Source organism: Lates calcarifer, linkage group LG5 (assembly GCF_001640805.2).
Source record: "Lates calcarifer isolate ASB-BC8 linkage group LG5, TLL_Latcal_v3, whole genome shotgun sequence".
In the NCBI taxonomy this organism is placed as follows: Eukaryota; Metazoa; Chordata; class Actinopteri; family Centropomidae; genus Lates; species Lates calcarifer.
In genome coordinates, this window is record NC_066837.1 from 12,882,378 (window position 1) to 12,907,632 (window position 25,255).

Below are 25,255 nucleotides of genomic sequence, written 5' to 3' on the forward strand. Positions count from 1 at the left end.
TTGTTTGTGAGTTTAGGTCATAGGTGGCAATAAATGACACACATTATCATCTACTTGTCTGCGGTATAAACACCATGCAATTATACAGTTTTTGGGCCAACGCAAATACACACTGAACCATAGGACTGTAATATGAAAAAGATCACCCAACTTTTCATCCTCACTCATCTTTTTTTTTTTTACCTTTATTTATTTCTTCTTTATATATTTCTAATGTCTTTTTGGTTATCATCACGTATATCAACAGATGTAATACTGAACTTTTATTGCTGCCATGGACACAGTACATTGAACTTTGGGCCCCGGATTTAAGCCCAAATTTGTGCACATTTTGGAAAATGAAGCACGCCGAATTTACTATTAGCAATTCCAGTTTGTTGTATACCATTTAAAGTACCGGCAACTATCAACGAAATACTTTGGTACTGACGAAAACTTAAAAACGTGATGATTTTCAGGCAAGTTTTGGTGTTGCAAGGAGCGTCTTTTTTCTGCGATTTCTACGGTCGACATCAGAAATAATGATATTCTCGGAAACTGAGAGTGACGCTTAATCTAAAATATCATATCTTTGTGTTCAGATTTAACTGAGGTGAAATCGCTGCAATTGGGTACTGAGCGGTTTAAAAACATTAAGATGGCACAGCTTCACTTACCGCTGCCAATGCTGCAACTGTTATCCACGATGCAGCCGAACCACAACTTCCGGTTGTTTTCAGAACACATGCACGCACCTGGCCTCACCCCCACAGTTTGTAAAACCTCTGGAAACCGCCCAATTAAAGAAGAAGTACCCCAAGTTTGCCACAGCTTGTGCCATGGTATTAGCACATATTATTGCTACCAGGCCTAATTCACATACTGGGTTAACGGGTGTTATTAATAACATTAGTGATGGCTGTATCCTATTCAGGAGGAATATAAAACGTTACAGTGCCTGCAGTAATTTATTCAGGCATCTGAATGGAACCATTATTAATCGTTCAAACTGTGAGCAGTAAAAAAGACCTTTATAGTCGTAGCTGTGTTTCCAAAATATAAGCAGGAACCTGGTCATGAAGAGCCCTGGAAGTACTCAAGATAATCTTTCAATCAATCCTCAAAAGTAGCTAATAAAGATTTTTAAATTAATTCTAAAACAAATAGTGTAACTAGTGTAGTGATGCTACATGAGTGAGTGTGTTCAGCTTTCATAGACATACAGCATTGAAAACAGAGTTTAAGTCACTGTAGTGGCACGCTTCATGTTTTATAAACCATTTTTATCTGATACTACAACTAGGATCAAACCTTGCGAGATATAATTGTGTTAAAGATTAGCTTCAGCAGAGCTTAATCAAGTGTGTCTCACCTGTCAATTTCATCACTGCAGTCATAGTAGAAAGGTCTTTTGTGAGATAAGAAGCAGATTCACTGAGGTGGAAGGGAAGGTCAGGCAAAGGTCCCTCGTGCCACATAGTAAGATGAGACACTCAGATAAGACGCAATTGACACATTGTGCATGTTTAATTGATCGATTTGTCAGACATGGTGAGGATATTTTTAATCTCTACTTTTCCTGTGCTTAACAGAAATATTTAATTGGTGTTTAGTTTACATCGCTTTGTTGTTCCAAATAGACCCAATACCCAAAACCACATCTTCTCACCCACATGAGCTTTGTGTTTACCCACAGACACTATAAAGGATATTATATCCAGTTGAGTTTATCTTAATGACACACGAGTGGTTAATAATGACTGTGTAAACTAGTGTTTGTGTAATATCAACTTCAAATATCAAAGGTCTCATTTATCAACAATGGCCAGATTGAGGTCAAAGGTTTCACTGGAATCACCTCATCGACTAAACTTATCGTTTGTATTTCTTCAAAGCGATTACATCAAATGTGGTCATGTCTTGACTGAGTGACACAAGGGTTAGCAAAATGACTTTAGAGATAATTCAATTTAAAGTAGTGCAGACACTGTATTCACATGTGCTTCAACATGTCTGTTTAGTCTATCCATTGTTATGTAATTGTATGTTAATTTTATCCATTGTTTTATTGCTTATTGTACAGTATCCTTGAGTGGCCAGAAATGCGCTTTTAAATAAAATGTATTCTTCTTCTTCTTCTTCTTCTTAGAGACAGATTTTATTTCCAGGTCTCATTATATCAAACTTTGTTTACTTGATTGCTGCAGTTCTGTCCTGAATACTGTTAAACTGGGTGAGCAAGGACCAACACCCTTTGTAAACAGAGATACAAGTATAACCGGATGTCAACCATTTCTTATTCAAGAAAAGTATAGTATCAAATGTCATGGTTTACTAGGTGCGGCACGGCTCTTTCCATTCAGATCCATGGCATTGCCCAATCTCCCTCCAATCTCCCTCCAGCTCTATGGATATCGCCTCGAGAAGATATGAGCTTTAAAATGGCCACATCAGCATTCAGATATATGACGAGATAAGAGGGTGTGTGGTTTAAAAGGAGCTGCAGACTTTGAGTGAGACACTCCTCACTGCAGAGCTGTCCACTTCACCCTCACAGCCACCATGACCTTCAACGGCACCTGGAAGATCGATCGCAGTGAAAACTATGAGAAATTCATGGAACAGATGGGTGAGTGGTGTTAAACTGCTGATAATCTGCTTTAGTTAAAGGTGTTTCTCAGGCACCTGGTATTTGATGCAGTGCTAGGAATATTACACTGTGATATTATTACACTTTTTTACTATGTCTATTCCTTGTGTAAAAAGATGACCACAATATTACAGAGACCTGATAAAGCCACTGATAGAGCACTGACAATGTCACATTTTATAAAGATTGCTGCTTTTAAGTCAGACTGTCATTTATGCAGCAAACTGATAATCATTCATTTTTACTTGTTCAAATTTTTAACCATTTTCTTGTAGATATGTGCGCTTAAAATTTAAGTTATAAATGAATATCCTAAGTCTCTGAAAACTTAAATAGAGGACTGAACAAAATACTGGAGCTAAGGTCTCAATCGAAAACAATTGATGGCACAATGACCTACTACCCACTGTCCATGTTTGTGATTTGGCTTTTGTACCTACTTATCCTCGACAAATACACAAACCAAGGAACTACCCTTTGTAATACATGCGCATGAAAAGTGATTAGATCCTGACAAACTTCCTCTGATTGTTCAGAGTCTGGTTGAACATAGCCAATGTGTCTGTTGATAGGAATTAACCTGGTGAAGAGGAAGCTGGCTGCTCACGACAACCTCAAGATAACCATCGAACAGAATGGAGACAAGTTTCATGTCAAGGAGAGCAGCAACTTCCGCACCCTGGATATAGACTTCAACCTGGGGGTCACCTTTGAGTACAGCCTTGCAGATGGAACAGAACTATCAGTAAGCCAAAGTGCATGGCATCTCATGATCATTCTCTGACCTCGAAATACTTTGCGATGAGCTGGGTATCCCACTCACTTTAGACTTTGAACCTTTGAGCTGCAAGAAAGAGTTCATTTGTTAGCTGAGAAAACAATTCATACATCAAGTTTTGACTTTTATTGTGGTTAACCCACTAGCATCAACAACCACAGCCATGAAACTGTCAACCAGCACAGCCCACCCTCGCACTCCTGTAGAGCACTTAGTATTAATGTCATGACTGAGTTTCATCTTTCTCCCCCCTGCAGGGCTCATGGGCCATTGAGGGAGACACGATGAAGGGGGTTTTCACCAGAAAGGACAATGGAAAGCAACTGATAACAACAAGAATCGTCCAGGGAGATGAACTCATACAGGTGGGATGAATTTTTATCTATGCAAACTGGGGCACCAGAAAATCCCCATTTTATCTCAAACACTTGGGGAGCTGTTGTAGAAGGTGCTGAGATCAGGTTTAGTTGGGATAAAGGTCACTCTGTATTGTTTAATATTCCAGCTGTTACTCTCTGTATCTCCCAAGATACTGCAGTGTGCTTCAAATAGACAGTCAAAATCTGTATCATACAGTGATTTGGATAAGGACCTCAAATGTAGTAAACCCTCTTAATTATTATCAGAACTGTGAAATTGAATCTGACATCATCTTTCTCCAACAGAGCTACAACTACGAAGGTGTGGACGCAAAGAGGATTTTCAAGAGGGGTTAGACCAGAGATGTTTGACATCAGGATTACATCCAGTATTGTGTTGAATTATCAACTGCCTATACAAACATAACCTGTACAAAGTGCACTACTTGTAATGCCTACACAGTATATGAAACAGTTTTGAATTGCACTGGATTTTGTTGATACTTGCAGTAATAAAGCCATGCTGTAACTGCCTGCTTCCTGTTTTCTATTTGTCAAAGTGACGAGTGGTTTATGTGAAGTTCAAGAAGACACATTAAAACAACTAATTTTAGAGTGATACAATAATTTAAACTTTATTCAACAATGAATAAAAATAAATATATATTATCTACAAAAATATAAAGTGTAGACAGATTTTACATGTTTCTTGGTCTGTACTCACGCAAGTCATGAAGTTATTCACTGAAGCACCGACAACTCAACTCAGCAGTAATGTCAGGCTGAATCCTAACCCACACACACAAAGGTATGACAGTAGGATTCAGTGAGGCATACGGATCCTTTACGTCAGGCCGCATCAGCCAGTAACTTATCAGGTAAAATCAGTGTCATAATGCGGAAAGTTCTCTTTTGTTCTCGAGTGTTGATGCAGTACAGTGTGATTAGGTTCTGTCCCTGTATATTAGCACAAGGTAAAAGATATGGATTGATGCAATGCCAACTGTGACGTTATGTGACACGGGACAAAAAGACCTTTCGACTAGAGAATATAAAGCCTTTAACTCAAGGTTATGGATCATGGGTGCAAGAGGAAAACCAATTATCAGCTTCCGCACATATACATACAACAACCGGAGTTAAGCACTGGGAGGAAAAAACATGTTTTTTTTTGGTTTTTTTTAGCATTAAATCTCCTACAAACTTAGAAGCACCAAGCTCTGATGACATTTGAACATGTCAAACTTGCCAGCTGCAGCTGGATGAAGAGCGAACTGCTGAGTTTGCTGCTACCCACTGAGGTTGCGGCTTCAAAGTCTGAAAGGGCTTTTAGGGAATATTAGACTTGGCACAAATCCATCCCTCTACCACTCCCCCCCACACACACACACACACAAACACAAATACAGTACAATGGTGCACACAGAGGAACGTCATCAGATATGTCACTATTAGCATTGCATATTCAAAAGTTTTGCATGACATCCTCCAATCCTTTCATTCATCGCCTTCATTCCATAAGTGTGTTTTCGCTCAAAAAAACAAAACAAACAAAAACAAAAAAAACATGTCCCACCGAAAATGTCAAGGCACTCTTAATACAACTGAAGACACAAAGTTCAGAATGTAAAATAAAACTTGTGTGAAAACAATAGAATTCCTCTTTCTTTTCTTTCTTTTTTTAAACAGATACAGAAAATAATTAAATAACAAGAAAAATACTGTAGATAAATGATATAACAATTAGTCACGTAACAAACCACAAAAACACTTTGCAGGTGAGACAACATTAAGATAACCTGGTTAATATACTCAACTCAGCTTCATCTAATCCAGTAATTTAGTCATTTTGATTGATTTCTTCATCTAGTTAATATATTAGATATATTAAATAACAGTAAAAAAATGTAAATATAATTTCTACAGCACAATCAACTTGTTTAAAGGCATGTGTCACTGTGAGTAATTGAAAATTTTTAATTAAATATAATTCTTAATAGCTCAGTTACATTGTATGCCTTCTTTTTTCTTGACTTTAAAAAGTGTCAATAAATAAATTGTGAAAAATGCCAGTAGATGCTCACATTACACACACTCATAAATCTCTACACACTATCCTCTTGATGTCGGACAGCTCAAACACAATACACACAAACAGCAAATGTACTGACTCAGTATGTGCAGTAAAAACAGCTGAGCAAAAGGTTATTGTGGCGACATGAAAACGCAAAGCGAGTGAAAACATACGTGTCTGTATAAATGGCAGGATGTTTAGGAAAAGACTTGGCAATTATGTGAGCACAAAATAAAATTGCTGTTAATATTTGAGAAACTGAGCAACACTGATTTTAATGTGTCCTCGGGAATGTCTGATGTACAGAATACAAAGCTTTAAAAACGCCAAAAAAGTCATTTTAAAGTAACTTTTAGTGAATGAATAGTATGTCTCGGACAGTCGTTGTTTTTCAGCGCACTGTTTGCATCATACATTTATATTTACAATGGATGCATAAACAGAAATTTGTGTTCTTGCATGAGTAAGAGAACAGAACACCCTTCACGTGTTAAAACGTTATCAAATCAACTGTAGTGAGAAAATGCTATTTAATGGATTTATTTTATTACAATTAAGTAAAATCCAATAGAATTTGTGTTCGTTGGACTCACAGTCCAGTATTTTCATGCTCATGCTTATGCTGTACACGCAGCTAGTAAGACTTTGTAAAGGCCACATGCAGGTTTCAGAACATTAACCATATTAACACGAATACTTGTGTGTTGTTTTGTATGATCAATAATGATAATATCAGATAGGCATATTAATCATGTTGGCATCTTTATGAAAATACCTGCAAATACAGACCTGTTTAAATCGTTCTACTTAAAGAGGAAGACTGAAAAAAATACAATTTGACATCACTGTGAATTACAAAAAAAGGATTACAAGAACCAGCACAATCAAAGGTAGAATACACAAGGTTACATGATCGTATATAGTGACCTGCTGAATAATCTGAGGGCTGGCCCAACTACAGAACATCACACTCATATTTTTAACTGATGGCATGAAATCTGCCCAGAATGTTCCAAGAAACAAGTTATTTGAAACAATGAACAAACAAGAATCTTTCTCAACAGATTCTTAGAGCCGAGTAGGCTGTACTGTTCCGGGGCAGCCCTCAGTCATTCATTAACACATAAATGTTGTAAAAGAACTGATAAATGATAACAGCTGAAACAAATCAGTAACTAAATACAAGGAAATGTTGCAACGTCTGTTCCCTGGCGACCCAAAGCCCTCAATGTGCATAAAGTCAGTAAGCTGCCCAGGCATTAATGAAGAACAGGTCCGATCTTATGAATTCACTCTCCTTTGGTGATTAAATGAACAACCTTAAACCTGCTGCTGAAGATGCAAACCTGTAGGTTTTTTTTTTTTAAAGTAGAATGACATCATATTCTGATAAAGTATCATTAACATACCTTTTCATGTCATTATGCTGTGATTTGTCACCACATTTGATTCTTTCATCATGTTATAATAACTGAACAAACCACAGTCTGATGGTGGCTTACCATAATCTCTCATGCCTGACTTTACATATATCTGTATATCTTCAGTTCTGCAGCACTTCTGCAGAGCTACTGTACAAATAAAAAAATAAACATTTTAAACTCGACATAAGGTGATTAAAAGACTCAGAAACCCTTTGTGCAAACTGAAAACAGTCCAGATTTTGGTTCAAACAAAATCTTCTCGCAGCAGTACTGCAGGACAATGGAAGACAGCATATGTAATAGTTGATAATCCATCAAACAATACGTAACAGCATTTAGAAATAGGTTTTACTTATGTGACAAAGCTTGCATAAATAAATTTCACTCAGTTTGGTGATGTCGGGCTTCAGAACATCTTTCCATTCTCTAAACTCTTTGGCATCCAGTTAGTACTCTCACTGACCACTGTCCATCTTTGTAAACAAAACTTACCGAGTAACTCTCATAAAAAACCACGTTCATCCAGTCCTTTGGCTGTCACTGGGTTCCATTTTGCAGTGGGTTTATTGCTATTATGGCCTGTAATGAAAAAAGAAGAAAAATCTTGTTAAAATTTTGTCTTAGAGTTTCCTTTTGTGTACTTAGTCCAAAAAACAGTGAAGACGACTGACACTGAACACTGTCATTCTGTCTTTTCCGGTATCTTGGGAGTCTTACTTGTTTCAGGTCTGGCTTTTGGCACATCTTGTGAGTGTGTGTCGGTGGGGAGTGTGTGGCTGGTATCTCTGCGTTCAGTTGCGACCACTGTCCGTGGCACCGTCGCAGAGAGAACAAGAGGCCTCTGGTTGTGGTATTTGAGACGGTATGTTTCTGTCATGCAGTTGTCCACGTTGAAGTACGTCGTCAGAGAAACCTCTTGAGCCGGCACGGGTTGTTCCACTCTGCATCCAGTTAGTCTTTCCTCACTCTCACATGACGATGGGGTACTCCTCTCTGGGTCAGAGCCCGACTTGGAGCTTGCATCTGAGAAGGTTCGGAGGCCCGCCATGTCAGGCTTCCTGTGAGGACTGACGTAAGACGTGGATGAAAGACGAGGACTTGATGGGAAAGGATCTTGGAGCATCCTGGGGCGAAATATGGCGTGGCTCGTCTCGCCCTGGTGAGGGGCGGTCCGCTGGGTGGCTCGGAGGTGAGGCGACCCCGTCGCACTAAGGTGGCGCTGATTGTTCAGTTGGAGAGGTTCCGCAGTCACGTTGCTGGGAGGGTGGTAGGGCAGGTTTATATGAGGACACTGGGAATCCGAGGCGATGGCCTCGCTGTTGCTGGAGCGGTACGTGCTCTCTCTGTCCTCCGGCTCAGAGAGAGCAAGATCATCTGAGCTGTTCCATTCTGAGCTGCTGGTTTTTGTGATGTGCCTCAGGGGTGTACTTTCTCTACAGTTTGTCAGCTCCTGCTGATCACTCTGTCTGTTATCAGAGCCAGTGGAGTCCCTCTCTGAAGACACTGCTTTCCTGGAGGTGCTAGAAGTGTACTTTGATTTCCGTCTACAAAAGCGTTTAAACCAGAGAATGATGGAAGTGATTATTCAAATCATAGAGAAACACTTAAACACAACTTGCTGTATATATTAAATCCTTCATTGTAAATATTGGAACAATGTTTATATAATACAGAATAAAGGACACTACCTCGAACTTGGACTGCACTTTAGATGTGAATGTGAAACTTGATCATGGTTCTTTCCCTGAGGTTTGGGTTGATGTTTACCTATAAAATAGAAAATAAATGTGATCAAAACATAGTGAAAGAAAAAGAGACAATAATGAGAGTATTAAAAAGAAATCTGTATAGCAGCTGTACATTGGCAAAGATCTGCTCTATTGTTTTGGAAAAGGTAATACAGTTTTATCTGCTGACCTTGCCAAGTCTTTAGAATGAAGATGTAGAGATACACTGCAGAAAAAATGATTGCAAGAGATATCGTCTGAACTATATCAGAAGATAAGTATCTCTAATAATATCAACAAATGGAAAGACATCTGCTCTAAAAACAATCTGAGGAAGAGGAGCAGAGTGAAAACCAGATTTAAATGCTGAGATTAATCTCAGAGGTTTTTTTTCTTAGAATTGTGAATCCTGATAATGAAGTCAGAATTCTGCTGAATCACTGGTTTTAGACTTTAATCTCATAATTCAGATTTATTTTTCTCTGAATTCTGAGATTAATAGCTCAAATACATTTTGTTTCACTTTCCCCTAATCCCTAATTGTGAACAACATATCTACAGATGCACACACACACACACACACACACACACACACACACACACAGATAATTAACTAGGGAGAGACAAGAGGGCAACTAAAGAAGCTGTTTCTCTCTCAGGACACAAGGTGGCAGCAGCAGAGTGTTAATCTCACTAGACTCTCACAGCTGGATGAACCAGTCCGCATGCTCGCTCTGTGCACCAGCTCAGCGAGAGGCAGCATGGCGCTGAATTCCTTCCCTTTAAAAATAGATGTGTTATTTTTTTCTTTGCTGTTGCCCTGGAGAGGTCCATGCAAGGATAAAAGCTTTAGCTGCCGGTTGGAAATGCTGGCTGTAGATGCACGTAACCTCGATAAAAAGTATCAAGTGCAGCAGCCTCAAAGTACTGCATGAAACAGAAAGATATTCATGACAATGCCAGCGGCCACGTCCAGCTGTGCTATGTGAATGAGCTTTGTGGGATTATCATCAGATTAATGCCTGTGCTGGGCTGACTGGGTGAAGAGGTTAAATAAGCCAGTACAAGCTCAGAAATCAACCAAGACATTAATCAATCTTCAATTACTCTCACATTATCAGTATCAGAGGCAGATCACACTTCATCTGTTTGTTTTTAAAGACTTACAGAATAAAGATATATCAGTAAATACAAGAAGAAAGTACAGAAGAAAAGAAGAAATTGCTCTGTTGTGACAGGCACCTTCTTGCATAGTACAAAAAGTAGTAGTAACCTTTCTTACACTTAATTACGTAGGACATGAGAGCCATGCATAAATGCTCAACCCATTGTGTGTAACCCAGTGTGTTCATCTTGTAATTACATACTAGATCTACAAAGACTAAATTCTTTTCTTTGTAAATCTCTTCCTGGAGGTTGTGCAGATTAGACGTGAGATGTAACTGACCGTAAACAGTGACATGTTCTTTTATGCTCTAAATCCTGTTTTAATCTTCATCTTCTTTTCATCTTCGACCCATCTTTTTTGCTTTTAAAACCCCCGCTTTGTGTTTTTTGAACTCACTTGTTGCCAGGGGTTACATCACATTTTGCCATACACAGTGACAGGTTACAACATGATGTAAGATAAATGTACTAAACTTTTTACAATCCAAGATTAAACATTACTTACAGCAAGTTAACACCACACAGTGCATTTAATGCACTGTGCCATGGTTTTTACCATGCTAGCAAAGCTGACATAGCTCTTTATATAGTGGGACTTACCGTTGTGTGAAGGTGAGGACATTATACTTGATTTTCCATCAACCCCCTTTTGGTGCAGCTGGCTGAAAATAGAAAGACTAAAATGATTATTTCTCAACATGTTTTTGAGCTGATTTGTCAATGATCATATTGTGAAACTAGTAAGCACAAACAAAAACAGACATTCCCAAATTCACTGTCTCCTTAGGACAAGATTCTACCATCGCAAAATGAGATTTCTGATGTTTAACATAAGTCCCAAACATTAAACATTACTGTACTGAAAATGTATATTTTGTCTTTTCCTGTGTTGCTCTTTTAAAAAGCAATGAGCAGAAACCACATGTTGAAATACCTTTAAAGTCTGATAAATTCAAAGACACCAAAGATTGTCTTCATTCTTATTCAAGAAGACTTTAAAATAACTAAAAATAAGATTTTATTTTAGTGATATGCTTTTCCTGAGAACTTAATAACACCTGGTACCTCTTCCTTTTACTGTCACCTTAAGAGCATTTTCACCAGATGGATGCAGGTGACTAAATTACTGAGTAATTACAGCTGCATCTAACTAACCACCTAGAAATATGTAATTAATAACTTAAAAACACATCTGGCATTAATCATCAGCTGATTAATGTTACAGTACATCATTGCTCATTTCATTTTTAGTTAATTTTAAAAGTACTTTTGTATGATCTTTACATCTCAGGAATTCATTTGTAATTAGATGTTGCAATGTGCTTTTCAATCCTACATACAATAAACATACAATATAAGTGGACAGTTACAGTATATAGTCATAGAGATGCCTTGATATTATGTGTAATGTAATGTCATGGGAACAAGCATTGTGTCCTTTTATAGTCCAGTTTTAGCCTTGTTTCCAAGGAAATCTAAATTATTTCTGAGTGATGATAAGATGAGAATCTAAAAATAGCAGACTGGTGAAACCCTGCAGGAATGTACTGAATATGTAAAAAGAAAAATAAACAGAGAATAAATGAAAAGCATGTGATCTGTCAATATGTATATGGGTAATTACTGAATGAGACAAGTCATTTATATGACAGTATCTATAATTCAACTTGGACTGTTGCTGATAAAACCTTCAAAACCAACGAGATTTTTCCCTGTTTTTTCCTCCTCCCTTTTGAATGTGAAACATCCATTTGTCTTTGTGCAGTACCCAGAACAATCACGCAGCTGTTTCTTACCTTTGCAGCTGTGCCTCTGGTGTTGATCTCTGGTCTTTAACAGCAAAGCCATCAACCCCAGGTGAGTCAGGATTGGTGGAGCCACTGCTGAGTCTGTCACTGCTCTCGTAGCCAGACTCTGTCCTCTGGATGGTCCAGGTATCACTACGCAGCAGAGTCTTAGGACCACCCTTGAGCCTGCTGCCCCTCTGCTGGTTGGCCCTGCTCTCCGACTCTACAGAGCTGTGGCTCTCAGTCTCGTGCCTCTGCTCATCCTCATAAATCGTCATTAAACACTTCTGCTTTCGATCCTCTCTGGTTCGTACATATTCCCGATCACGTTCCCGACTCGGTTCGGCGTGCACCCTTTCCTGGCTTGAAGGCTTAGTGCGCCGCGGGCTATCGTGTTGCTGCTGCCGGCGCTGCTCCAGTTCGTTCAGGACAGTGTCAACGTTTAACACCTCCCGAATGGGTCTCCAAGTGGACTTGGATTTATTGCGGCTTCCTCCACTTCCACCTTTTTCCCATTGCTCCTGGCAGCTATCCTGATCATAGCGACTCGGGGAGGTGTTGTTTTTCCGGCTGTGTGTACCCGAGGACTGTCCACGTGGCTCTTGAGATCCTCTGCTCGAATGGTTTGATGACTTCTCAGCACGTTGATAGCTTTTTAACTTTTGGTCTGCAGGAGGCCTCAGTCCATTCTCTGGAGGAGATGAAGGTCTTGAATGTGCCATCTCTAAAAAAAAGTGGACACAAATCGTTTGTAGAGTTACTATTTGAAACATGTTCGGGTGTGCAGCAGTTTCTGCCTCTGTAATGTCAGTTCTACCTTTGTGTTGTGAAGGGTCCGTTCTTCGATGTCTCTCTCTGTCCTTTTTTGATGTTTCACCTGGCCTCTGCAAATTCTCCATGAAAGGTTCCTGGAATTTGTTAGGACTGCCGAGGGGATGTTTGGCTGAGGGGAAAACAACAACAACAAAAAAAAAAATGAAACGGCAGATGAGTGGTTGTGTTTCAATGCAGAAAATTTCTCTTGTTTTTTAACTTGTGGTTTAGTTTTGGCTGCTGACACAAATCAACCAAATAGCAGATAATGGTTATTTGGCCTGAAATTCCCTTTACCTTCATAAAAAATCATGATGGAACTTTTCACTTTTTTGAGGTACAACAACATATGAGGTTTACCAGAGGTTTTCTAGCCACCTCATAGCCCTGCAACAAATGTACAGTGTGTTGTGCACTGCATGCGTCAAGCTTAAGACACCTACATCTGACCAAGGCTCATCACTCAGGTCATTACTGACTCTTCCTCTGTCACTCATTCCAAATTCCACTGCAGTTTTAGAAATAGATGTTCTGGCAAAGTGGCACATTCACCTTGCAGAAAGAGACAAAACAGAACCAAAGAACAAATGCCAGTGCATCATTAGCTATGTTAAAATACACTCCTGCTATCACATTTGCCAATGCTGTGGTGTGTCTCTTTGCCTCTGCAGCAAGCAGGTCACAGTGAGAAACAGAGCTGCAGTGAACTGCGAACATCTGCCTCCAAATCAGCACATTTACCTAACAGCTGCCACTGTCTTTCAGTTTCATATCAACTCCTCCTTTCTGCACATCAGTTACACCACTTTCTGCAGCACTGTTTCCTTCTTTACATGAGTATTTTTATACATTTAGGACTTTACTTCCACTTTACTTCCACACAACACTTCATGTTTTTGTTTAGATCTAAAATGAAACATAATGTGACAGTATGATAAATGGAAAACAGGTGAAGTAAACGCTCTCTGAAACATGAAGTATAAAACACGCATGCAGGATGTTACAACAGCAGTGAGTAACAGCAGTGAGTAAGCTGTAGTATTATGGATTTCCAGCTTTATTCATGTGGCCTAATGCTGACATTCATAAGTAGTTCCACTGAAAAAGGACACTAGATTTAGGAGGAGTACACAGTACACAACTGCCATGTAATTAAATAATACACACTTCATCATGTTGCCTGAAGTTATACAGAGACTCTCACGCTTAGTAATCCACGTACAGTATAATACTGCAGGGCAGTTGACTTGGTTGACTTAGTTGTAGTGGATAAGTTAAACTGTAAGAAATGAAAATGCCTACTACTATGTATACAGTAAAACTCAATTTAAAATAATTCAGCAATTAAGGTATTGGTAAAGAATTCACACAATACACTTAACGTCTTAGTCTGTGTTATGGTTTACTCTGAAACAAACAAAAAAATCATTTACTTACGCTTATTTTCATAAAAACAAGAATCCCGTCCCATGCCAATCAAAGTGTCAGGCCACCAATACTAAAGCAGAACAATCCATCTAAACAGGCATGGTGCCATCACCAATAAAAACCACCAGGCAGATAAATTAATGGAGGCAAACATGGGAAACGTCTAGGGGAGGAGTGAGAACTGTGGAGCGGGAGCATGAGTGAGCTTGGCCACAAGGAGCGGGGATTAGGGAGGGAGGCGTGGGTGGTAATCTGCGTGCAACAGAGACATCATCCTCATGTCAAGTTCAAGTCAGCACACAGGGCAGGACAATCTTTCTGCCTGCGGTTTAACAGCGCTCTCTCAATCCCAGCGCAAACCATAACTGTAATTTGTGGAGTGGCATTGTCATCGTCATAGGTACGGACATTGTTTGACATTTAATTTCACTTAATGACACTCTCAGAGGGATTGTGCCAGATGTTACAGTAGATATGGATTTTTAGGAAATAAATTATTAGACAAAATTAAAATCTCTATCATGCTCTTATTAATCATTATTACTACCACTGTGTCAGGGTTTCATTTCACCTCAAGTTCCCTGACACATTTACTCTTAATTTGCATGATTGCTTCATGTCAGCAACTAATATCTGTTATCTGTTATCTGCGAGGGGTTCAGTTGACTCAACCTATTTGACATTTATAGATAAATGTCACCTCTGAGGAAAAAGGTGTGTGTGTACATGTACATTTGCATTCACATCAGTCATTCATTGGGTAAATGGTGTGAAGAATGACTAAATATCAGAAGCCTAAAGTGACCCCATGCTTTTAACATCACCACGTATGTTACAGTGACACTCTGGCAGGATCACCGTCACATACTCCAGAGAATTGGAATTTCTGGATAATTTGGTGACACCTGTTTGTTTAAAATACTATAATAATGACATGGAAATTAAAGTATATATTAGATGTGCATTAAATGTTCATAGCAGCTGTATTCTATTTATTTAGGTGATCATCTTTGGATTATCTGGACCAAGTCAAATTATTAAGATTTTTTATGGTAGTTGTTTGTAAGCTACCAGCATCTGAGTCAGCACACTCTGACTGGAGGAAGGATGCATGTGAAAAATGTGGCTTCATATATTATACGGTGCTGGTGGAGTATGCACAGCTGGCAGGCTACAGTTTTCAGCTGATTTATAGCCTGCAGGTTTACTACTTGTTGAAGTACTGAAGTAATATAGTAATAATAGTAAGGTGGTCAAAGACCTGACACAAAATGGCATTGCTACCAAAATAAACAAACAATACTTTTTCTAATTGCAGGCAATGGGATAAACGAGGTAATCCACTCTGACACATGCACTTGTGAAAAATAATTTCTAAGAGATTTTTACATGACTGCACATCTTATGATGGATTATGCCTTTCTTGACTCAGCTTGAATTCTACATTCATTCATTCATTATCTGAAAAACAGGCTGTTGTTTCCATCAGTTTAACCTGTGCTGAGTGATGCTAAGGGTTTTGTGAAACCTCTTTATCTAAATAAATATGTGCATGTTCTGAATTTCTTCTCCAAAAATATCTAAATACACACAGACAGATAGACTGTCCATGAGGAGTTCACAGGTCAGCTGTGCTGATAACTGGAGGATTGTCTTACCCGTCACGTCACCATTTACTTGGGCTTTGTACCGAGGACACATTGAGGTTTGTCTCGGTGCATCTTCATTAGACACTGGACTTCCCTCGGGATTGGTGTAAAATAAAAGAAGTGGCTGGAAATGTCCCCTGATACATTTAGAGGCAACATCTTTCCATTTGGATCCAATCTGGGGGGAAAAAGAACAGTGTGATATAAGCACATGTAACAGACAGTAACAGGTAGTAGACTTCTGAACAGGGATAAAGCAGATTAACAGCAGAGTTCCTAACCTCCTTTACAGTAGCATCATCAAAAAACATCCATTTTGAAGATTTGGTGTGATAGGCAAAAGCTGAGTAATGTTTACTCGAAAAACAGATCATCCCCACCAAATGTAGCTCACTCCGTTTGGCATTTTCATCGGTGACACGGTTGAAAAGCTGAAAGAGAGCAAATTGAAGTTTGATCTCTGCATATATCTCTCTGGCAGATGCTAAATCCTGTGAGAATAAAATTTATATGTGCGGTTTTGATAGCCCCTTTCCTGAAAGATTACAGCACACTGACCTTAATTTCTCATATATTATGACCGACAGTAATAAACAGTTGAGAACTGTGATCAGTGCAGTTGTGTGGATTTGCAATTTCTAGATCGAAAACACCAACACCGGCAAACCGTTAAGATGATGAAAATGATACGTTCCTGTTAAGTCATGTGGGTCTTACAAAGCAGCACACAAGGACTAAAGGCCACTCAGCCTGTTCAGCTCTTACCCCACACAGGTTCAAACGTGGGCCAAGTGACCGAATGACATCGTCGGTAAGATCAGACTGCTCAGCGTCCCATACAAATCCTATAGTCACGATCTCTGGACAGTTCATGAGCACACGGCGGATCTTGATACTCTGACCACAGTCACTCTGCAAAATATGAAGGAAAACACACTGAGGCCCATGAACATTTAAGTTCTATATAATGCATTTATAATAGCAGAACTTTCTCATTTTTGCAGGTACTTTCTGTACATTCTGGCTAACAAAATAATGACATCAGTGTCAATCAGTGTCAGGATACAGGAGTGGTAGATCACTGTATGTAGCCTATATGTAGACTAGCACAAAGACTGGAAGTAGCCACCTGTGACAACAACTTTTTGTGTGTATTTAAGATGTGTAGTGGTAGAAGAGAGAGTGAGACATTTCAATGAGCAGTTATCTTTAGCATTTCTATTTCTGTATCTGTTTCTTGACAAACAACAGCTTGGCCCAGTTCATTCAGTCAAAGCTGCTGGGGTTTTATAACTCCGAACAAAACCCAGCAGAGACTCGGATGTGTTAATGATACATCTGTTAGCTAACAAGATACAAGTACAACCATTGTTAAAAAGTGCTTTACACAAAATGAATAATGTCTTCAAAGATGCTGGGATAAAGACAACATGACAGAAACCAGTCAACCAGACACAAGATAAAAAATCTGTGCAGAATATAAAATATAATAAGATGTCAAAGTGTTGTGGGCTTGGCTGAGGTCAGCTGTTCCCCTGATTCCAGATTTTGTTCTAAAGGTAATCTGAATACCCACTGGATCCAAACCCACTGTTGCACACACTGAGATAAAAGTGAACTGATGTCTTATTTCAAGTCTCAGTAAGAAAAAATAATTGTTTGCAGCTTCATCTCTTTGTCTCTCTCTCTCTCTCTCTCTCACACACACACATACACACCTCTAGATAAAACTGAAATAAAACTCATGTGACGCATCACTTCAAAATGCCATAATCATGACTATTGCAAAGATGGAAAGGAGCCAGTATTATCTGCTCATCAGTATCATTAAGTCAGTCCTGCAGTTTGACAAATTCTGGAAGAATAATGGGAACAGGAACGGAGCACTCAGCTTCACCATGCTGATGCACACTGAAGAGGAAGACAGTGGCAGCAAATACAGATGAGAGAAAAACAGTGGATAAGCCCTTACTGCTATTTATATCCTAACACTAGTCTGGCACCGTCTCCTTCCGGCCGCTTCAAGTGCAGTGTCACAGCAGAAAGCACAGAGTGTACTCTGCATGGTGGCAAAAATCACTTTTGTGTCCGTTTTACAGTAACGTGCTAACTGTTCAGCTCAACAGCTAAATTATTCATTAACAGACGCCTGGTTCAAATCAGCATTTATTGGCTGAACTGAGACAGATGTTTCGACAAAACAGCAGAGCAGGGAAAGGTAGAGAGAGCCACTTTGAAAAGATTGGTTGAGTTGGTAAGAAAAATATCACATTAAAATAAACAATGACAATAAATCACATACCGGGCAGCTCCGGAGGTCACCTGTGTTGTTTGCTGCCTGCAGCAATTCTCCAAACATGTCTGACCTGAGCCGCTCATTCTTCCCCAACATACGATCAACCTGTTGGCTGTGCATAAAATACATCTTTCTTTTTGAAAAAGACCCAAATATCCACCATGCATATAACTTTAATCCGTGCAGTAACAGACAGAAACTGTGTTATTTGGTACATCTGTACAAAATGAATGCAATCCAATACAACAGATATGCCACAAATTCTACATTTAAGACAATTAGAATGTTCAGTTTTTGTTGACACTGTCAGAAAGGTCTTAATTAAACTCTCTCTTTATAACTGAGATCAGTTTAGTGATGGTGGTGTACTGGACTACATTATATTGACATGCGTCTCTAATATTGTGTCGCCCTCGTGTTTGTAAATGAGGTGAGCAATATAATGCAGTTCAGTTCAACGTCACTGAAAACCACAACTTCAATAACAAACAATATAGTTCAATTAATACTTAATGCATTATTATCTCTGTAAAGGTAGAAGTCATGGCTGAGCTGTTGTATTGGATTGCATTAGATTTGACAGATGTACCTAATAAAGTGGTCCTTGAGTGTACATATAAAATCCAGAACTAATTACAAGAAACCTATTTGATTGTATTTTTTAACATTAAGAAACACATCAAACTTAATATAGTACAATATCTGTAATATTCAATTTAATTAGTTTACTGCCTAAAATATGGAAATGTTAACAAATATTATTTACAATCAGCTTTGATACCAGTCAACATAAACTCACAATGACTTTTTGCAGTGTGCAGGAGTCGTGTGTGCATGCAGAGAGTGAGCTGAGCAGGCAAAGAAAAACATCCTCATGTTTGAGCTTAAAATCATTAAGATATAAAATCAAATAATTATTTGGAGTCTTTGGGAAATTTTGCATTTTGTTACAGAACATTGCAGCACAGGACAAATGTCAGTGATGTATTAGGTGTCAATCAGGTGCCAAAATGATACATTAAACTTCCAAATGTAAGATTTAGGATTATGAATCTACAAACTAGGCAACAGTGAAAACAGAGACTCAAATTATGGCTGTTAAAGGATGGGAGGGAAAAAGATCTAAGATGATTAAAACGAAATCATATCATTTTCTACTAACCTTGTTTGATGCCACTGACATTTAAATCAGGATTAAGTACTCACCATAAAGCAGTGGTTGAGACATAATGTACGAATTCTGTGAACGGGTGTGGGTCTGATGATGCACCACAACAGCGACACACAAACTGCAAAAAGAAAATTTCAACAGATTACATTTTATGTTTACATTTTAGTAAATGATGTGCACATTATAATGGCATCAACACCAACTGTAACATTTACATTTACAGTTACAGCAGCTGTAAGAGTCATTGTTTGCTATTATTATTCTATATTTTTCAGTGTCATTTAGCAGCTCTGAAAATATCAGTTACCTGCTCATAAAGCATCATTGCAAACTTCTGATGGGTGATGCAGGATTTGGATGAACAAGCATCAGTCGAAGTGTCTGAGACTATGTGTAAATGAATTCGCTCCAGGATGTTCTCCTAACAGATAAAAAATGAGAGTTTGTACAGTGTGAGTGTTGCATACATGCTGACACACATGCTACACAGCACTACTACCATGAAAATCATGAAAGATTAATGTCAGTCTAAACCTTACAAATTCAGCGTTCCCTTAAATTCTCAAACTAAATGGTCTCATTCTATATCAACTATATTAAAAATATATATTATTCTCTAAGTCATAGTTTGTGATATTAAGTCAAACTTAACAGGGGGCTTTTTAGCTGGTCTGGGCACTATACAGACAGAGAGCAAAGACACAAAACCAAAATCCTTAAATATAGGCTTAAATATGCTAAAAAGCAAGAGGCCAAAATGCACCTCAACATACAGTAGATAAAGCTTACACAGAGCCATTCTGTCAGAGGCCTCTGCTTCTTTATACCTTCAGTGTCACAGAGGAGGCACCATGACATTAGTGAATACACAGCCATTGTGGAAAGGTCTTGTTAATTCTGAGAGTCAACGTACAAAGCACTCAGCAGCGTCATCCATCAGGCCGAGCTGAAAGCGCTGCTCATCCTTAAAAGTTTCAGCTAAGGCGTTCCGCAGGCTGTCAGAGGGGAGCACACGCTCTCTGCTCTGCTGAAACTGGCTGAAGATACTCTGAAAAAGAAAACCAAACAATGATTAGTTAGTTCATGATAACTGTTTAAACCGCCACTGACTGCCATTACCATTGAAATTTTTTATTACTGGTATAATCACAGAGACATTTGACATAATTAACAAAACTAATAAAAACAAAACAATGACTGATTTAGCTTTAAATGCCAAAACTGAACCTACAAACCTTTAAAGCGCAGAAAATGCAGGCATCACCCAGACAGAAGTGACCTGAGAGCTGCCTCAGACTTCTCCTGAAAATGTCCAGCTGCCAAAGCACCTGAGAAGAATTTACAACAAATCAGCTGAAATCAAGATTATTTTATTCAAGCGCAAAATGTGGAGACAGATCAGAATATTTCCGATGTTAACACTAAATTAAATGCCTTTGTGTAATTTAAAAGGGCTGCTACTGCTGCCAAACCAACCGAAAATTAACACCAGACTCTTCAGCTTTTCACAGCTTTTAATCATTTTCAGCTCATTATTTTGGTTTGCTGGTCCATGTGGCTGAGTCCCAGCATCTCTAACTAACCCACACATACAAAACCATGCCCAGCTCACACAAGTCACTGAGACATCGCCAATGAAAACAGGAAAAAAATCTAGCTAACAAGCTCAAGACATATTTTATTCAGGAGTTGACTGAACAAATTATGAATAAAACACAAGTGAACATTGTTAGGTGGCAAACAAAGGGATTCTGCCCTTATTGTTGTTTCTACTAAGTGATGTTAGGATAATATTTCCTGAAATGTTTGACAAGTCAAGAGTTCAAGATATTTGTTTATGTGTAAATCTTACAGAGTTAGTTTTGGGGTCTACTACTGCCCCCTAGAGGTCAAAAATAGCTTTACTGGAAAGTTTACAAGTCAAGAGTGCAGAAGTGTTGGAGGCAATTTTATCATTTGCTTGCGTGTTGAGGTGATTTTTCACTTATTTCAGGGAGGCTGAAGTAATTTGATCATTTTTTGCCAGTAATTTAGAGTTGATGGAAAATGGTGCTCACCTGGACAGCACTGTTTAGGAAGCAGCTATTCTGCCCGGGCTCATTCAGCAGGCCCTTGGTGAGCGCCAGAGATAGCATGCTCCCAGGCTGGTAGGATTTCTTCAGGCCTCCACCGGGTTTTTTGAACATCTTCACCCATGCCATGGAGTTAGAGCCTACAACTGATTAAAAAATCCTCAGGTTTTGACATGTATCTTCTGTTTGGTACCTCACATACAGATTGCTTTTCTATTTCTTTGTGTCTTTTAAAGCAAATTACATGCCATGTGGGTAAACTACTGTATGTTTCATTCAAATCTTCAGTAACCTAAACAAGAAAAATGTAACATTTATAAAACACACAAACACATTAAATCCTGTGAAGTTCAGACCATTCTCATTTAGTTTTTGCTTACACTGCCACAGTGACAGCTGGATAAAAATTCAGTTCATCTTGGACACAGTTTTCATTATGTCACTAATCCAAATGACTGATTTGGTCAGACGACAGATGAATCATGTCGTCTACCTTCTCCAGAGTTGGGGGGAGACTTGCTGCAGCTGGACATGCCAGGAGGTGGGAGCTGGTGCGTTGGTCTGGCCATGGGCTCCATCCATTTCATCCCCACGCACCTCCAGAGCGGTTAGTTGAAAGCATTGTCAGGATCAGCCACAGGGCAGCCTCAGCCATGTGCTACTGGACATTGAATGGCGACTGCACAAGATCTGTGGAGAGGAGGAAAGGAAGGAGGTAAACCATAAACTTACTAACATGAGTCTACAGAGCAGGTCACGATGCACAGGAGCAGTATGATGCTTCAAAAGTAGTGCAGTGGCCATTTCCTGCATCTGAACATAAAACCATACAAACTAGGGCTGAGCTGATATGACTCAAAATGGTACCTCAATAAATCAGTACATATCAGGTGATATCAACAATCATCATCATTATTTCTTTCAAGTTTAAAGGCTGATTTTTGCCCCTTAGTAAAAGCTGAAGAAACCAGACAGTTAATTGTGTCAGAACACGACAAACACAAACCAAACAGTCGAACATTTTACAAATCTGAGGTAGAAAAACAGTTATGATGATAAAATCTGACCTAACTAATCCAAAACTTCACTTGTGCAATGCATACATTTATTCCTGCAACACAACTGGCAGTTTGTGATTAATTTCTGTGCATGCTCTCTAAGCATGGAAGTGAATTACATAGAGCATTTATCGAGCATTTGCTGTCTTTCTATCGGGGACAGTGATATCATTTTATACGGCGATAACATTATATATCGCGATAATTCTTGTTATCGTTTTATCGCCCAGCATGGATACAAACACAAGTTTAATGCAAAGCTACTCCTCATTGAAGACTTCTGATAAAAACTGAATTAAAATTGCATGAAGTTTCTTCTCAGATCATACACTGTAAAAACTGTATCTCTGCAGCAGAACCACAGAGATAAGACCTGAGCTTTGAGTCCTGCACCACCTCCATGATCTGCAGCCTTCACAACCCTCCACAGTCTGCAGTGTGACCACCACACCGGCTGATGCAAGAACATGACATTTTAACTGAGAAAAGACAAAGCCTGTTTAACTTGATGTTCAGACACCTTTTACCCTGTTCTTGTACTTAACCCAGACATTGTTTCATCACTGAGACACTGTTTGCAGAAAAAACAACAAAAAATACAGAAGAGGCAACATTACAATAAATTCTAATTGATTACAATTATTGCACTATAACTGTTATAGTTTACATAGAATTTTATCAATACTATTTTTAATTGAAACCTAAAATATTGTTGTATTGCCTAAATTCAAATTTGTAAGGATAGTGTACAGTTTGGCTTTGCTATATTTTCTTATGGATGTGATATGTGCAAGTCTAATAAACAGCTTAAACAGTAGCTTGTCTTATTTGAAACTACATTAAATTACATTTTAAGCTACTAATATTTAACCAAGAGGCTCAACCCAACAACAACAAAAAAAAATCACCACACAGACCTGAAGCCACTTTTCTACTTGATCTGATTCTAGTTTGTTTACATTTACAATGTTTCTACACAGTTGGAGAAATCAGTATTTTCAATTATGACTACATGAGAAAGACACAAAACTATGATTTTTCAACGGGATATCTAACTTTTACAGGCATATGCTTTATATTGTTATAGGCTTGTTTGCACATGTGCCTTTAATGTATATGTTCTAACCGTGACTGACTACAGGCCTTTAATTTCACCTCACTTGATCACAAAATTACACATAACATAAATATTCAAAGTTTTTCCACATTTCAAATGGATATTTAAAGCCTACATTTGGTTTAAGTGCCCACATGTGTTTTCCGCACCAACCGCTCTGACACCATGTGATGCCTATATAGGCCCATACGGTCTGACATAAGCACCCATCTTTGCTGTAGGGTTCACAGGGGGGACATAAATTCCGTACCGAGCCGGTTTTCATGACCATCCTGTGTTTTCCTGCCTTAAAAAACACCGCTAAAGCTTCGACGAGCGCGCTCACACAGCAGGAGACATGCTGGCAGCGCTCCGCCAGCCTCACTGTGAACTGTATATACATGGGAACGGCGCCCGGTCAGCTACAGTAGCACAAATATGCCGCAACTTGCATTCAGGCATCGGGAAAACAAGTGCTCTGCAGACTCACCTTAAAGGGAAGCGGATACTTGACTGCTCGCCTCCAATGAAGGCGCAGGGCGGTCCAGCTGTCAACGCGTAAATCCCACGACTTCTCGCCCGAAATCCCTGCAAAATAAAACTGGCTAGAAACGACTGCAGATATGTCCAGACGCATGTAACGCACTATCTGTCATAGTGCAGCATTCCCAATCCCTCCGACACGCACACACAGGCGGCAGCCCCGACTCTGTGTCTGATGCCACACGCAGACCCGGTCGGGACACTGTTATTTCGGTGAAAATTCTACCCCCCTCCCACCCACCACCACCAACCACCTCTGCTTTTTTTTTTTTGTGCACAAGCGGGGCTGGTGACGGCCTGTGCCAGAATGTCCGACGCGGATTAGTGATGTTTTGAGACTTGAGAGGTCAAACTCCGCCCCTAGTGTAGCCTCAAGTGCACTGCTGCTGTATTGCAATCTTCAATCCCTGCATGGCAAACTGTGTGCTGGCGGAAGGTCAGACTTCCAAGTTGTCATGATGATGATGAGAGAAGACATCACATGACTGCACTGGTTTCATAATCACGCAGCACTGTGGGGACTAAACCCTTACTGTGTGTGTTTATTTTTTTATTTTTTATTTTTTTTGTAAATGTCAAATCGCAGAACAGAATAGCGTTTTATGCTTTTGTTTGGAGTCCAAGTGAAATACCAAACGTGTAAATATGCCACAGTTGCCTTTACAAACAAAGAGGCCGTCAGTCTTTCTTATCATTTGTTGTGCTGATGCAAATAACACTTGATACTGAGCATCAGTGTTACCTGATAATATCACAAATAGGTCTAAATCTTCCATTTCCATCCCTGACGCTGGCACTGCAGTGAACAGGACACAGAATCACAAAAATCGGGGCAGATGGAGGGCCTGGCAGGGGAAAGCCTGCAGAGCTGAGCAGGTTTTAAGAGTAGACAGGACGACTAAAAGAGGCTGATGGTGCATGCGAGCCAGCGTCAGCAAAAATGACACTCAGTAATTATTGGTGCATCTCTCTCCCAGTTCTTTTCCACGCCAGTTTTTACAGTGGATTTGTCCAAAATCAGGCAAAAATACATCTCAGTTAGATTTTCAGATTCATGTTATAAATCCAGGATATGATAAGTAATGCAGATGCCTCATGCCAAGTGTTTATCAGCTGCTGTTATTCTCACCTCCTTTAAATGTGGTGGATCCCAGTAGATTATTTACAGTACTGTGTCTCTCTCT

At 39.2% G+C, this 25,255-nt stretch overlaps 2 protein-coding genes across 2 annotated transcripts; one reads left to right on the plus strand and one right to left on the minus strand.

The window, feature by feature from the left end:
• Positions 1 to 2,377: 2,377 nt before the first annotated feature.
• fabp2 (fatty acid binding protein 2, intestinal) lies at positions 2,378 to 4,300 on the plus strand. Its single transcript, XM_018695674.2, has 4 exons — positions 2,378 to 2,608; positions 3,202 to 3,374; positions 3,665 to 3,772; positions 4,073 to 4,300. Exons 1-4 carry the CDS (start codon positions 2,542 to 2,544, stop codon positions 4,121 to 4,123), a joined length of 399 nt encoding a protein of 132 aa, XP_018551190.1. The 5' UTR covers positions 2,378 to 2,541; the 3' UTR covers positions 4,124 to 4,300.
• A 74-nt stretch (positions 4,301 to 4,374) lies between these two features.
• usp53b (ubiquitin specific peptidase 53b) lies at positions 4,375 to 24,522 on the minus strand. The gene is made up of 17 exons (XM_018695667.2): positions 24,019 to 24,522; positions 21,868 to 22,064; positions 21,360 to 21,520; positions 20,538 to 20,630; positions 20,216 to 20,350; positions 19,610 to 19,723; positions 19,338 to 19,420; positions 18,138 to 18,243; positions 16,601 to 16,747; positions 16,117 to 16,266; positions 15,845 to 16,013; positions 12,763 to 12,888; positions 11,955 to 12,669; positions 10,759 to 10,820; positions 8,953 to 9,031; positions 7,982 to 8,808; positions 4,375 to 7,843 (listed from the first exon to the last, which is right to left on the minus strand). Exons 2-17 carry the CDS (start codon positions 21,959 to 21,961, stop codon positions 7,767 to 7,769), a joined length of 3,138 nt encoding a protein of 1,045 aa, XP_018551183.1. The 5' UTR covers positions 21,962 to 22,064; positions 24,019 to 24,522; the 3' UTR covers positions 4,375 to 7,766.
• Between the last annotated feature and the right edge of the window lie 733 nt (positions 24,523 to 25,255).

Excerpts from the sequence above, each read along its gene's own strand:
- fabp2 (XM_018695674.2), top strand. The coding sequence starts at position 2,542 with ATGACCTTCAACGGCACCTGGAAGATCGATCGCAGTGAAAACTATGAG. Across the intron at positions 2,609-3,201 it reads GAAATTCATGGAACAGATGG|GAATTAACCTGGTGAAGAGG; the intron begins GTGAGTGGTGTT and ends GTCTGTTGATAG. Across the intron at positions 3,375-3,664 it reads CAGATGGAACAGAACTATCA|GGCTCATGGGCCATTGAGGG; the intron begins GTAAGCCAAAGT and ends TCCCCCCTGCAG.
- usp53b (XM_018695667.2), bottom strand. The coding sequence starts at position 21,961 with ATGAAATGGATGGAGCCCATGGCCAGACCAACGCACCAGCTCCCACCT. Across the intron at positions 20,631-21,359 it reads TCCTAAACAGTGCTGTCCAG|GTGCTTTGGCAGCTGGACAT; the intron begins GTGAGCACCATT and ends AATTCTTCTCAG. Across the intron at positions 10,821-11,954 it reads CCAGAGGCACAGCTGCAAAG|CCAGCTGCACCAAAAGGGGG; the intron begins GTAAGAAACAGC and ends TTCTATTTTCAG.